This window comes from Aristolochia californica, unplaced genomic scaffold (genome assembly GCF_029961685.1).
Source record: "Aristolochia californica isolate CCGP_79_NKW_82.1479 unplaced genomic scaffold, dmAriCali1.0.hap1 SCAF_5, whole genome shotgun sequence".
Lineage (NCBI taxonomy): Eukaryota > Viridiplantae > Streptophyta > Magnoliopsida > Piperales > Aristolochiaceae > Aristolochia > Aristolochia californica.
In genome coordinates, this window is record NW_027182214.1 from 43,515,141 (window position 1) to 43,530,867 (window position 15,727).

General features: G+C 38.9%; 3 protein-coding genes across 3 annotated transcripts; all 3 read left to right on the forward strand.

The window, feature by feature from the left end:
• Positions 1–355: 355 nt before the first annotated feature.
• On the forward strand, positions 356–694 carry LOC137965398 (uncharacterized). The gene has a single exon (XM_068811692.1). It carries the CDS (start codon positions 356–358, stop codon positions 692–694), a length of 339 nt encoding a protein of 112 aa, XP_068667793.1.
• A 3,908-nt stretch (positions 695–4,602) lies between these two features.
• On the forward strand, positions 4,603–10,022 carry LOC137966007 (uncharacterized GPI-anchored protein At1g61900-like). Its single transcript, XM_068812441.1, has 8 exons — positions 4,603–4,789; positions 5,656–5,862; positions 6,259–6,864; positions 7,918–8,163; positions 8,318–8,329; positions 8,439–8,582; positions 9,346–9,390; positions 9,601–10,022. The coding sequence occupies exons 1-8, from the start codon at positions 4,723–4,725 to the stop codon at positions 9,675–9,677; spliced, it is 1,404 nt and encodes a 467-aa protein (XP_068668542.1). The 5' UTR covers positions 4,603–4,722; the 3' UTR covers positions 9,678–10,022.
• Positions 10,023–10,685: 663 nt separating this feature from the next.
• LOC137966591 (uncharacterized) lies at positions 10,686–15,082 on the forward strand. Its single transcript, XM_068813265.1, has 5 exons — positions 10,686–11,082; positions 13,063–13,807; positions 13,893–14,139; positions 14,322–14,384; positions 14,865–15,082. The coding sequence occupies exons 1-5, from the start codon at positions 10,776–10,778 to the stop codon at positions 14,928–14,930; spliced, it is 1,428 nt and encodes a 475-aa protein (XP_068669366.1). The 5' UTR covers positions 10,686–10,775; the 3' UTR covers positions 14,931–15,082.
• The last annotated feature ends 645 nt before the right edge of the window (positions 15,083–15,727 follow it).

The window sequence follows — 15,727 nt, forward strand, 5'->3', positions numbered from 1 at the left end:
CGACGCCACCGCTTTCGGGGCTGTTCTGTGACATTCCGGTACAGGACGAGATTGGCCGACGTCGAACGAAAAGGCCACCTTGGCAGAAAGTCATCCGACGTGGCAGTTTGAATGTTTCCACTTTCCGCTACCTTCGTATCCCTTACCCTCAAACTTTATCTCTCCGCCACACCATCCTACCTCACCAGTGCCCACCCTGTCTCTCCCCTCTGCTTATATATATAAATCACGCCCCACGAGTCTTCCGGATCTCCTTCTTCAGCTTCACAACAACAACGCAGAGACAGAGAGAGAACGCGGAAAAAACTCATACCGGTTCAGGTTTCGGAGGGCAGAGAATCAGGAGTAGAGAGAAATGGGCAACTGTCTCAGGCACCACCGCTCTTCCCCGGCCTCTTCCATGAGATGGGGAGACGAAGACTGGGGTCTGTTTGGCGAGCAGGAGCCGAGCCAGATGGATTTTAGGAAGGTGGAGGAGGAAGAGAGCTTTCTGAATGAGAAGCAGAGAGTTCCCTCCACGGAGGTGAAGATAAAGATCAGTAAGAAGCAGTTGGAGGATTTGTTAGGAAGAGCCGATGTGCAGGGGATGTCCATCGAGCAGATCCTGACGCAGTTGATAACCGTCAATGGGGAGTTTCAGTTAAGGCATCGCCCGTGGAAGCCTGCCTTGCAAAGCATCCCGGAGATTAATTGATCGACGGCGTCGACGATCATGAAAATGATTTTTTTTTTTTTTTTTTGTGTCACAGGTGGGATCCTTCTCTCCCTGTTTCCCCTTTCGGGACCTTTTTGCTGGTCGTGTATGATGATAGCTTAGGTTTGTAGAGAGAGAAAACTAGGTTAGAAGGATATCTATTTTCTGTTGCTTTCCAATGTAAATAGACAATGAATAGATACCAGTACAAATTTGTTCATACTCGCATCTCTCTCTCTCTCTCTCTCTCTGTTTTCTGTGTACTGTTTTCAGGGTTTCACTTTCTCATAGCTTTCAGATCTCAAACCCATGACATGGTAATTGCGGCACGAGAAGAGATCCTTCTTTCATCAATCTGGGTTAATTAATCATGATTTTTGACAAACTTCATCGCAACAGGAAATCGTTAATAAAATAGAAAATTAAAAGGAGAAAATAAAAAGAAAATCTTCTGTAGCATGAGCTCGTTTCAGTTTGGTGGCGGAAATTATTTACTCCATCAAGCCATTCAACCAATTCGGAAAGCGACTTAAGAAATTTTTATTAATTGCAGGGCCGAGATGATACACAACCGGAAACTGAGACCAAGAAGCCACCCTTGATTAGTAAAATGTTGGGGATTCTGAAATCCATGACCATGACTCCTCTGTAGCGGTCTTTTAAATTTTAATTGCTCGCTTAGAGTGTTCATGACTTCATCATTTTGATCCCTATCCTCGTTTCGTATTTTCAGGGTCTGTGTTACGGTGCTGCTATTTTGTCGGCCGTAGCAGCGAGGGAGACCTTCTGCTACTGGTTTCACGGGATAACAGAATGAAGCTATTCCGTCAGCAGAGACTGGATCAAACAAGTTACTACTGATTTGGTGACCGGAAATGAAACCCAGATCATTCCCAAAAAGACCAGTGGCCGCTTGTTACGGGATATGAATGCGGGCCAGGGCGTGTTTAGCTCTGATACCAAGTCAAAGTCTTAAGCGAATACTTATCAGGTAGAATTATTTTTGCTCAAACTCACTTAACTTCAGAGTTTTGAGTCAGATACCTAGCCAATATAATCCGAAAAAATTAACCGTTTAAAATGTGAAAAGTTAAGTACTTAACTCAGACCACAAACTCTAACAAGAGTGGACGAAACAACTTCGTCCAAATTTTAAGTTCATTAAATAAATATTTGATAAAAGATAAATATGGAATAAGATTAAATCAAAATTTAAATGATTTTATTTAAATTTGATAATTAACTTGAAAAATGAATATACCTAAATTTATTATAGACTTATGCTTATATTTTTTTTGTTTAAATAATTCCGATAACGCAACAAGGATTAAACCATATTTTTTAAGGTATAAATGTATTAGCCTAGTTTTTATCTCGTCTCCTACCTGCACCCAGATCCCGCTGTCGTTCAATTAAAGGCCATTGAAGAACTCTCCGCTCATTCATGGTGACAGTTGGGAAGAAACGAAGCAACCATTAATTCACTGCTTCAAAATATTGAAATCCGATTCCACGGATTTCAGATGTGAACGTAATCGTGAAGTGATCCACAAAAGAAAAAACGAATCAATCAACTGAAAGCAATCTGGATTCCGGAAGCATCTGCTTATAATCGTTCCGGAAGCTAATTACGCGGGCTCCTAGCTTTCTTTCCAGTGGGTCCTCGCTGAAAGACAAGACCATGATTTTTGGAACGAAACGGCGAGCTTAATCGAGTCGAAACATGATCGAACATGGCAATGTGAAAGTGGATTTCGTGTGCGATTGCGGGTTTTCACTGTTTGTAATGATTGGATTAGAAAAACAGAAATGTTGCCGCGATCGTCGATTTCTTTACGAAAAGGAATTGCTAGTGTAAAGAAGAGGGGAAGAGAAGCTTCTTGTCGGGATAATGAAGCTATTTTGATCGACCATCGATCTGAAAAGGACGATAAAGATTCAAGTTTATACGAGCACTGGATAACTTCGATTGAAACACGGGGAGATGATAACTGAACTTAGCCATCATTCTCAGTTCGTGGCTTATCAAATTCTGATAATGTTTTTTTGTTAAATTCAATATGAATTTAGATCACTCGAGGATAAATATTTGAAACATAAATAGCTTTTTTGTTAGTACGATTCGATTATAAAGAACCCTAAATTTGATCCAAAGATTTCGTTAGACCAAACAGGAGATTCGAGCTAACGAGTAGTAGTTATCAAATGAGCTGTGCTGCCCACCAAACACATCAACTCATGGAGCAGATGAGGCTCTTTCATTTCCAAGTAGACATATTTTTATGTTTGCAGAGCGACAATGCGAGTGAAGTAGGTCCGAGAGAAGGAGATTAAGCAGTAAATGGAGGGATCCTCTGCAGAGAGCTTAAATGGGTGGCCCTCGCAGCAGAGTAAATGCGCCTTTGCTCTGATCTGTTTTTAATGGTCTCGCCTGATTCCCACCAAGATTTCGAACCTGCATTTACGCAACTGCTGCAGAGGTTGTGGAATTGCCTTATCTAGAAGAAAAGAAGTGGCTGTGGAGAGAGCTCTCTAGGGTTTTTTCAATAAAGAGTTGGGATTTGCTAATCCAGTTGAGATGGAGGGTGATTAAGACCTTTTACCCTAGAAAAATAAATAAATAAATAAAATAAAAATTTGGTCATTATTATTTCTAAAAATAGTTAATGAAAATAAAATAATGATTAAATTCTCATTTTTACTAACTATTTTTTAGAATAATAATAATCAAATTTTATTTTTTTTCCATGGAGTTCCGGACATACCCTAAATAAGACCTAGACTTGACAAGGAATCAATTATCACCGCACCCCCTACACACACCTAGAACACCTCTTGCTAGATATCCTTACAAGACGCGAGTAGGCAAAGGGTCTGTTGGAACTCCACGGAAAATAAAAGTAAATGAGAATTTGACTATTATTACTCATACAAATCGTTTGAAATAATTAAAATAGAACTATCAAGTATGTAAATTGTTCGAAATAATTAAAATAGAGAAAAAAATTGTAAATTAATTTTTTAAAAACCTGTATTGGAATAGTTTTATATTTCTTCTATCGTGATTAAGTTCATTAATGGAAATAAAATCATAGAAGAAGACTTTGATTTTTAATAAAATTAGTTGACTAATTAGACTCTAAGAAATTCTAAATAGAGCAGTAAAATTTAAAATTCATTATTAAATTTTTGTTATAATTTTTTATTATAGTGCAAGTTATCCTTTAATGGAGAAGCCATGTTCTCTCGCTGAACGAGTGAGGGAATGCAGCAAATGGAATCAGGGTCTTCCTCCCGATGCTGAAATATGGTTTAAAAAACCTCAGAGGAGTGTTGAAGAATCGTGGGCATCCGATAGTAAACTTGCATTTGACTTATTGAAGATAGAAAGCTTTACATTTTATAGTAAATTTACAATTGACGTGTTGAAGATAGAAGATTGAGAGCATCCTCACCTGGGATTTCTTGTTTTGATTAAGCTCATTCTGGTAATCTCTGAATAATCCATTTGCTTCACAGGCTGTGATCACTTAATCGTGTGCTGGGTTTTTTACTAGCATTGGATAAGACTTGCGGGGCATGCAACCGCACGTTCGTTCTCGCGCACGAGCACGCGGCGCCATGGACGGATCAAGACTGGTGAACGAAGCGATGGGAGGAGAGAGAAGCTGCGGTAGGGAAGAAGCTGTGAGTGATGATGATGGATGATGATGAATGGAGGAGGGGCCGAGACAGGCATTGGACAGTTACAGAGATTTTAATAGTGGGTCTGAAATGAGCACCTTAACTTGAGCAGTAGTGAGGGTGGGTCCCAGACCGTGGAGCCAGCTGCCAGCTAGCATGAAGCAACTGCTTTTCTAGCCCACCTCTCTTCCTCTCATATTCACTCCCGCTCGTCTCTCCCTTTCTCTCTTTCAGACTCGTTTCTCTCATCACTGCTGATGTCTCAGATGGGTAGATAGAAGAAACCACGATACTAGCTGGGTTTTCTTCTTTCGCCTTTCTTTTGGGACTGATTGTAAGGAGAAATGAATGAGGGGGTCTTTCTCTCTCGGAATCTCAACTTTCTCTTCTACGCCTTGCTCTTATTTTTCTGTAAGTGGTATTTTTTCTCCTCGCTGAGGGGCTCTTCCTTTTTTTTTTGGTCTCATTCCTCGCTTGGTTTGCATGAAAATTTAAACTTGTCTTTCATTTTCTGCTTACCAACTGCAGCGGGTTGTCTGATAGGGTTGGAATTTAATGGCCACGATCTAATGGTCGACATCACCCTTTAATTCCACTGTGCATTTCATTGTGGTTTCCCTGTAGCAACTGGTTAAGAAATTTGTGTCATGTTATTAATCCGCTCATTGTTCGAGCTGTAATTTTGCCTAGAGTAGAACTTGTTCAACTAATACTCTGTTTCAGTGGCAGAAGAGGAAACGAACTCTTGAAGCCAAGTCATGTGCTAATAGCTGTAGATGAAAGTCTCCCCTTTACCAGTGGGATTATATTTTGTTTTGGTTATTGTTTGTGGATGATTATCTTAGCTATCGCATTATCAAATGTTGAAATTTATTTGGTGAATGGCCTGTCTGAAACCTCCAGCAGGTTTTGCCACAAAAACACTTAAAACTTCTGTGCTGCTGAGGCTGCTAAATCCCTGTTCTGGGCAATGTGAATAATCAAAGCTGATTTAAAATGGCTAGAAGAGAAACCTTCTGGCTGATAACTTCAACACCGGGGGACATGTGAAGATCTGCATCTTTTGCCAATATGTGTAAACATATTGTCTAATGTTGCTATTTCTGTTTGTTGAAGTCAACTTGTGCTTTCTGTGCTAAGGTGGTTTAGTGCTCCTTCTTCACCTGTAATTTTAATTGCTTAGTGTATCTTACATTATTGTTTGATGGAATATACAACTTCTGCTGTTTGTTATGTTTCCAGCGAGTTTTTGACCATGTTATATACCTTCTAACCAGGTGTTCAAAAGCACAACTGCAAAGAATTGGATTCTGTTTCTGAATTAAAGATCTATAGGCTGCAACTAGGTTCTGTTGTCAAGAAGGAGAAGGGAAATGCTCTTCTACCTGCTACTCCTCCACACAGCTCACCTGAACCCTTTATTCCTCTCTTGGGGCCTTCACCTCTGACACCTTTTACAAATGGTTCTGTGCCAAGATTGTCAGGTAATATCTGTTATTTTAATTGTTTGAGTCAGAGGCTTTGGTGTTTTAGAGGCTACAAAGTAAAAAAGGCAGTAGAATGTTCACTTGTTAGTTAAAGTCCTCTTCAGAGAGTCCACTCCCTGAAAGGAGACTCTTTGATTGAACATGCTTGAGATGATGGGCCATGAGCATTCTCAAATCAAAGGACCCTACTCCAAAGTGTGACTAAATAAACATTTTTCCAGCTTCTGTGCCCTTTTTTATCAACATTTTGGAGCATTGCACATCATCGGAGTACCCTTCATTTTATGATTATTAGAACAAATGAATGTATGAGGAAATAAAGGAGTTCATACCCTCTGCGCAATGTGTCCTTTTCTAGTCCTAATCAGTGAAGTTGTTTTCTCCTTTTTGTAGGACTTTGTACATTGAATTTTTCTGCTGCTGAGAATATGATAAGCATAGCAGCTGTTGATTGTTGGGGTTTCTTCGCTCCCTTAATGGCCAATGTTATCTGTTGCCCTCAGTTGCATGCCACTGTGGCAGTTCTCATTGGTCAAACCAGTAAGGAAACAGGGCAACTTGCCCTGGATAAGATTCAAGCGAACCACTGCTTGCCAGATATCCAGGAGATCTTAGCAGCCCAGGGTGCAAATGGGAGTCTCAGTCAGATATGCTCCATTCGTCCATCAAACCTCACTGAAGCCTCTTGTCCTGTCAAAGATGTAAATGAGTTTGAGAGCATGGTTGATTTGACAAGGCTTCTGGCTGCCTGTGAGAGAGTTGATGGGGTGACTGAATGTTGCAGTCAAATTTGCCAGAACGAGATAGCGGCAGCTGCAACAAAACTTGCTCTTAAGGACGAGGGTGTCACAGGTATGGGTGGGCCTGGTGCTTCTGTTGATCATTTGACTAAAGTTGATGGCTGTAAACAAATTGTACTCAGATGGCTGGCCAGTAGATTAGAACCACTCATGGCAAAGCAAGTTATTCGCCGAATTTCTAATTGCAACTTGAATAAAGGTAATTTGCTACTTCATTCTCTTTCTATTTCCTCAATGAGTTCATACCCTTTGAGTTGTTGTTGATATTTGTGTATGTGGGTGCATCACTTGTGCAATTAGAGGAGCCTGACCGCTCTATTGTGTAATAGCTGTAATTACTTTATCTAGACACCTTTGATTCGAGTAAAGATGAAGTTTTTTCTTAAAGTTACTTTGAAGCTGAATAAGAAAGATTTTTTAAATTTATTGTCCAGTAATTTAGACTTTGTTAGACCACCTATTTCGTATTATAATATTAAAAAAATGAAAAAAGGTGCAAACAGAACAAGCTAGTGGGTGATAATATAGTAGTTAGAGACCTGTCATGCTTTAGGGAAGCTCAAAATGAGAATTTTGACAAGTATTTGAGATAGCTTCAGGGTGACCCCTGTAAGTGATAAAATAAGAGAACTGTTTGAGATGGTATGATCAGTGCATGTGCAAACCTGACAGAGAACATTTAAGAAAGGCTTTATGAATATATTTTGATGAACTGCAAGAAGTAGAGGAAGGCTGAAAATGATGATAAAATTTGTAATCTAATACTTCAAAAAGGCAGTCCTGATGGTGGATCTGGCATACTATGTCACAGTGGAGGAAAAATTGTATTTTAACTATCTCATGTTATTTTCAGCATAATGATGTGAGAGCAAATCATGGTAATTTGGAGCTCTAAGGTTCCGTTAGTTGAAGAATAATTGAATTTACTCTTTGAGAAATGAATTACTTGTAGCCAGAAGGAAGAGCAAGATTCTGAAGGTGTTTATTAGCTACTTTACTATTTTAAATTTTACTTTTATTGAAAAACTCAGGTGATCTGAGGCATTCTGCTGCAACACTGAGATGTAAGATGACACTATGTAAGGGACTGGGGTCATTGCTAGCTTCTCTTAATGGAAGAACTATATTAACTGATTGACGTTTTAGCGAAAGATTTATTTAAATTAAACTTGCATTAATCTAATGTTTGAGCAAATAATTATGTTCTGACCTCGATATATTCTGCTGGAATTGATCCTTTTTTTGGTCACAGCATGTCCTCTGGTGTTTCCTGCTACCAGAAATGTAGCCAAATACTGTCAGAATGAGATTGAGAACCAAACAGCCTGCTGCAATGCCATGGATAGTTACATATCCCACTTGCAAAAGCAAAGTTTTATAACGAACTTGCAAGCTTTGGACTGTGCTGCCTTGCTGGGTGCAAAACTGCAGAAAGTCAATATCACAAAAAATGTTTTTGGTCTCTGTCATGTATCCCTCAAGGACTTCTCTTTACAAGGTTGGCTTCTCATTAATATATGTCTTTTGATTTCCTTCGTCTAAATTTGTTTCATCTTTAATATGTTCATTATCTTTATATAATCAAACCGATAAACTGATTTATTACCTTTTGTCTTTCTGGGGTATGGTTGAATCTCTGGTTGGCGTGACAGTTGGATTACAAGGTAGATATCACTGCCTTGTTTAGTGCATTTTTTTCACATACAAATTACAAAATTATTTGATTTTTCTCTGTTATATTTGGTTGTACTCTTTAACTTTGCAACTATCCAGAATCTGGATGCCTCCTTCCAAGTTTACCGTCGGATGCGTCATTGCAGTCTACAGGGATTGGTTTCACCTGTGATCTTAATGATAACATTGCCGCTCCTTGGCCATCCACTTCTTCACAACCATCAATTTCTTCCTGCAATAAGAGTATGTACATTTGATCCACTCAAATATATACAGGATGTGAAGGTTATGCATTTCGTCCATCTATGTTCATTTGCTAAATGATTAGTACTGATTTGCTGGCCTTTACCATGATAAGATTGATATGTATGGCCAGGAAGTTTGCTATTATGCAACTTGGTTTGGATAATGGTGTAAACTATGATCATGTGGTGAATTGTTGAAAGCTAATTCCTTACTAAGAGGTTAGCTGAAGTTAGGAAGCATCTTCCTCACTAATAGCATAGGATTTTTGTGAGGCTAATGTGAGATCAAGTTATAGAACCACAGAAGGGTGGGGACTTTTTGTACCCAGCAGTGATTGGTATGAGTTGACTAATCCTCAAAGCTGGACACTTTTTGGTCTTCAGCTACTGCTTACTCACATTTTATAGCCACTATTTTGCTATCAAAGCTCACTTTTTATCTTAATCTTCTGACATGAAATGACTTGTCTTGATCCTCCACTGTAAAAGACACTACATTTTTTTAGGTGACACTTCCCTGTTGAATTAGCTGAAGAAAAACAACACCAAATATAAATGTATAATCATAATATATGTATATTAGCACTCTATGTCCATATCCCTTCTAAGCTGACTGATTACTTGTTAAGCTCTTATGTGACAATTGATGGTGGCTTCTGACATGCATGACTGTTTGTTTCTTCCATGTTTCTTGTCTAGTTTTGGTTTCTAAATTTTTTCTGTTACTTGTCAATGACATTGCTGTGAATTACTCAATGCAGCCATCAGGTTGCCAGCGCTTCCAGCCGCTACCTCAGCGTCAAACAGTATGTCTTCTAACCGCATTCTGTCTACACACAAATAGTTGACTTCCATCATCATTTTATCTTATACTAGGTAACTTGATTAGAAACAGAAATAAAGCACCATTAACTAACAAAAGAGCAGGAACTGTCTTCGTCTATATTGTATTAGGAGAGAGAACTGGTTAACTTGTAGTTTATCTCACCCTATCTCCTCGTTCTTTTCTGTTGCAGACTCAGATCTGAAATTCAGGGGATTATATCTGTTCTGTGCTTCCATGATGACTCTGGCGGCTCTTCTAAAGTTTTGATAGGCTTCTTTGTCACTCGTTGGGTCTGTAATTTTGGCGGACAACTTCCCCATACAGATCTGTCTCTCTTACCCGGACCAGATTCAGTTACCATCCATTATAAATTGTGAGTCCACCGAAACTACATCTTGTCCAGAGCTGCCATTCTTGTGAGTTAACCTAATAATAGCGTTGTATAGAAAAATACAAAAAATGAGGAAAAGTATATGTTTGTAGCAACTTAGCTGTCTGCAGTAGGAACTTCTTTGCTGCGATCCCTGATTTCATCTTTTGTAAATTGCAACTCGATGATCTGTAAAAAAGTATGATTGCTCCAAGGCAACATCGCCCGAAGATTCGAACTCAGCTTATTGATGTTCCATAATCTCCGATTATGCTTTAGAGGCTGAGCATAGCGTAAGCAGATATGCAGGTACTCTGACCTGTGATCAGTGGATTTGTACTGCTGAAACATCAAGTGTCAGTCTTTAGTAGCTTTGTGAACAAATTGACAATAGCCCTAGTTGACAAGCTTCTTGATTGTCACAAGGGATTTGCATCTTGCCCAGAGCTGGAGCATTCTTATCATGAGCTTTGCGCAAGACGCAAAAACTGGTGGGAAAATAGATAGAAATTACTGTAAAATTGTGTCCAAGCCCATATTTTTAACTAAGAAATTCAAAATATTTGTATTCAAATACTGGATTATTCCCGCCCAGCAATTATGGGCCATAAGCTTGATACATACTAGCCGCAGCATGGGCCTGCCTCGTCGAGTGTCTCGATTTCGCACCCGCCTTAGGTGTGCACTGAATTCTATTATTCAATTTAGTAAAAATCCCGATCGTGTCGAAGATGCTCGCTTCACGTAGGTCTGGGAAATGCGAATTTCGTCCATTATTTGGCGCGCAAACGACGTGAAATCGTCTGTTATTTTAGCGCTCATCCAGTCACTCAGCCATTCGCCTTGAGTTTTCAATTTATTTCCCTCCAGATATTGGAGCTGCGTTTGTTACTCGTGCTCCTTAACACTAGCTATCCTCTACCTGCAATCTCGGAGACTCGCCCCGTTGGCAGCTGCATCGATCACATTTCTCATTGCCACTTCTTCTTTCTGCCATGGCAGATTTCGGTGGTCCTTCCTTTTCGCTCGGCCTCGATCTCGATTTTGATTACCACCCAAATGCCACTTGCGCAGACGAAGCTATTCCTGAATGGGCTCCTAATTCTTCAGATGACGAAGATGGCGTTAATATTGATACCCTAAATCCAGATCAAGAAGATGCAAATCCACCTCCATCCTTGAAGCGTCTAAAGCGAGGACCGGCGACTCAGCTGCCTGCGGCTGTGTCGCGGGAATCTGTGCAGCGATCCAACCTTGACGATGAAATTGAGGATTTCTCTTCGGAAGAGGAGCAAATCAGAGGTAAGAGGTTTATAACTTTCCATTTGATATATTACTTGATCTTTATGGTTATATTTGAAAGCATTAGAGTGTGTTGCCTAGGAGACCCTTTTTAGGGCAAGTTGGATTGATCTTTTGGGTATGTGGAGAGGAGATGAAGGGAAAGAATAATGTTTATTCATCTGCGTGTTAGCCATTCTTTTCAGGAGGTAAGTAGGGTAAGGGAACCACTATGGTCCCTTCCAGTTTTTCTTTTGTTATTGCAAGTTTCAGATTCCAAAAGAAAAAAAAAATCAATGTGCTTTAATGCATGTTTACATGGAATCATGGGGTACCCTGTTAGAGTGAGATGTTAAGTATTGGAAATAATAATGGCAAAGTGACTCGTGTTCGAGTTTAGTGAAGTTTTATCAATTATATCCTGGTACATATTACATGTTACAAGGAGTGAAAACACAGCGTTGGGGCCACCTAGAATTTTCTCCACGGTGAGCCCATGGAAAATGCATGTAGCCAGAAACGAAAATTTTCATCAATATCTATACAATATGAAAATACAAATTATAGTAGTCGTGCTTTCTACTCCTGCACTTTATTTATAAGAAGGGAATCTGCTACAAGTTATTAGAGGATACATTATTGTGGACCTCCCTGCCTTCAACCTTGCTATAGGAGTCATTTGCATTTGCACATGCATTCATGGCATTTTGCCTAGCAACCTTTTTATTTGTGATTTGATGGTTCATACCTTTTTGGCCACAGTCTTCTAGCCTAATGATTAGCTGAGTTACCTGATATATTTTCTTTTCCCAAAAGATCAGCATTGCTCTCAGTCATGATATGATAATGCTGCAATCACCTTTCTGACTTAGTTTACCTATTATACTTGTGATTTAGGTATAGCACAGACTATTTGGGTTTGTTTATCTATATTTAGTTTTGTATGAAAACTTATTTTTTGTAGCTGCAGAATACAGAATGTGAAGCTTTACTTTCTGTCTCAAGTTCTGTTCCAAGTATTGGACATGTAGTGTTCTTTTCATGCCAAAATTTTGAGTTTGTTTTCTGTGTATTCTAGCTTGATTTGTTGACCAACTTTTGTTATGAGGTTTGCTAATTGTGGCTCTCAACAGTCAGAAGTATGTCATACTTTCTTAGATTATGCTTGCCAAAGACGAGATACTGGTCAAGATTAGTTTAAATATCACAATAAGAATTTACTTCTGTGAATCAACGTATCAAAGTTTCTCAGAATCATAACTGCCGTGAAGGGATTTAGCAGTGATGCCTCTTCTCCTTTTTCTGCTGGTTGTTTTTTTATGGGGAACCAGATCAGACATGTAGGAGTAAGGGACCAATGTCTATTATATTTACGGAACTTTGACTTTTATCCATCAAGTACACTGTTTTAAAAGGTATCACACACTCCTTGTTAAGCCTATAGATAAGCTTATTGTTCCATCACTGCAAGTAAACTCTCCAAAACACTGGGAAAATAGAATCTGCCAAAGCCCAAATCCTGAATTAATCACTAAAATTAATTGGGTTTATCAGGCATTGCTTTGTGTTAATCTGGTATCAACCAAATCTAAGATTTGAAAACAAACCATGTATCTACCATCTTATGTTGTAAAATAACTTCTTGGAATGTAAAACCTTAAATGAACTTTTAAACCAAAGGTTTCCATGATCTTGGATGATTGTAATTATTGAATCATGAGCCTCATGATGGGAAGTTCAAAATGTATTTGTGGTGGCAATATTTAATAGCTTTTTTCTAATTGTGTTAAACAAAAGAAAATTCAGTTGAGTTTGTGAAACTTTTTCCTTGTTAGCACACTCCATTGCCTCCATTGTCCACATGTATGATACTAATGAAACATCATTTGTCTTTAAAGGACTTTAGAGTCCCTCATCTGTTATGTGGTGAATTTACATTTAAAATAAAGTTTGGATTCATTTGTGTTCTATATTTATGCAAGATTTCTTTTTCTGTGACAGGTGAACGTGGATGTGGACAAACTCGTTCTGCATGTAGCAGTTCAAAGTACAATCTACGTGGTCAAGGGGTCCTGACAACTCGTTCAACAAGTAAATCAAATCCCCATAAAAGTATTCCTGCCTCTAATGCCTCAAATACTGGAAGTTTGGACTCAAGTCGCATCAAGGGCATCTTTCCAAATATAACTATTAGTCCTCTTAGAAAGATACAGTTTCTAGATTCTGATTCAGATGAACCTTCTATGAGCAACACTGAAGCCAGTGATGTTAGAAATATTGGGGTCTCATCAAAAGGTAAAGAGTGCAAACTTACTCAACCCATTACCAAGAATCGATCATTGAGAGCAACATCCGAAGCTGAAAATGCAAGATCAGACTTGGCTCAAAATAAAAATATAAATTTTGTAACCCCTGCTCTGGATCAGTTCTGTGAAGAATATTTTACTTCCATGAAAGGTAAAAGACAGGATCTTGGGAAGAAGATGGAAGTTGGTGCTGGTACTTCTAATTCACTTGTTTCAGAGTACTTTAGGGCTGAAGGGTGTTTCCAGAACACTGAGGTCCTGGATAACAGAAATTACCATTGGAACTTGCCTAATCCTGCTCCTCCTGCTTATCGCTACTTTAATCATAGTGATCCTCGAGTCCGGGAGTTAATTCGCAACCGCTTACCAAACTTCTCTCCTATTGGTGTTGTGAACAACAGAGAAAACCAATATTCTGAAGCATCAGTAATTGATTACACGTAATTTACCTTTACCTTCTGGCTCATGAAATTACTCATTTATTGTCTGTCAGAAGATGTTCTAATACGTCCATTTTGATTTTAGGAGTCAATTTGGCAATAAAGACACTTCAGTTCAAATTTGCAAATTTGGGAATGACGGTAAGGAAGCAAGTTCAGGAAGAAAGAAACAGAATGCAAGGAAGACTACTGTAAAAAAAGACTCACCAGGTTCGGTGGGTTGGGTGAACCCCAAAAGCTGTGACTCTGTTCCCAAAGATGCTGGCAGAAGACGAGTTCATGCAAGTGATAGTTCCCGTGGGCATTGGTATACTGACTCTGGTGGAAAGAAGGTAACTACAGCTTCCAAATAAAGTTGAGTCTAGAGTTTCCATTACTTACCATTGATTCAGCGGTTAATTATGTATTTTACTGAATACTGCAGTATTCCAGCCGGTTCCTTCAGATTGTCTATATATAATTTATCTGTTTTCGGCGATTGGTCATGCTTATGATCAGTTTTACTCTTCTTCAGGTCTATGTGAATAAAAAAGGGCAAGAGTTAACTGGTCGGGCGGCCTACAGACTTTACAAAAAGGTTGTTTCATCCCTCTAATTTGCTTTACAAAAGTTTTCACTAATTAATCTCCAATCATGTGTCATGAAGGCCCGTGTGATAATATCATCTATGCTACAAAGATTAATCTAATACATGCATGGTTTACTGTGTTTTTGCAATGTTTTTGTTGGGCAATATACTTTGCATGCTTGAGGTTACCAGATAAAGGCTTTTTTTGTTACCCCAAGGCAGGGTGGGTGAACCATACGATTCTTATCAATAAGTTTCAGAATTTTTGGTTTTTGATATTCTTTTAGATAGAGACAGACTGATACCGTTGTACGGCTCAATATGCATATTATATCGGCAGATATGTTTTGAATTCTAAAGGTCCTGATAAGATGTGCAATCCCAAAATACCTGTTTCTCATCATACATGCAGTTTGACCTTGAAGCAAGACCATTTGTGCTATATTGAAGCTACTCATTCCTGACCCAGTTGTCTCGTGTAAATGACAGGAGAACGACGGATTTAAAAAGACTAGAAAAAAGTCTGCACCCAAGAAGAAACCTAAGAACCGATGAGATGTAAATATGCAGTTGCTGTCTTTCAATATAGTGTAAGATCACATCTCCATTTCAAATTCAATGTAATTCTGCCTAGTATTCATTTATTTATAGACCTTATTCGTTTGGAGACTTGCTGGATTCTATTGTCGCCTGCCCCTCAGTCTCCATCTCTTGCTCGTCATCGTTGCCGATTGAATATAACGTTCCCCAGAGGCTTCGATTACCAAAAACATTTTGAGCCATCACATCGAAGGAGTCTTACATTGTTTGGGAATCTATTCCTCTATACGTAAAAGACGATATACTTCTCTTTCCTGGTAATACGTAGCACAAGGGTGACAGAGACAAAGGCCCCAAAGGCCCCAATTATGCAGCAATCTGGTGCACTGTTGCAATTGTAGAAAATGCAGTGCTTTATTCTGATGGATCACTGGTAAACGTTCTTACGTCTTCGAGCTGGATACGTCTTGTGCACGTAAGTAGAAGCAAAACAGCATATGAAAGAGAGATTTCTGTATGGACGCGCTGTGGGAATCATTAACTTTGATCGCAGCCATCCAGAAAAAATAAAAAGAATGATCTGTCTTCCGAGTTTTTGTATGTTTGGAAACTATAATGGGTCCTTGAGGGTACATTTGGATTGACATTTCAAGCATTATTTTTTTAATTGAAGGCTTTTACTGGTCTGCAATTTTACTTTGATATCCACCCCACTTAAGTTAGAGGCAAAAGGAAAAAAAATTCACATATCGAATAATGTATCTAATTGAATCCAAATACAATATAGAAAAGGGCCATGTCTGCCAAAAATT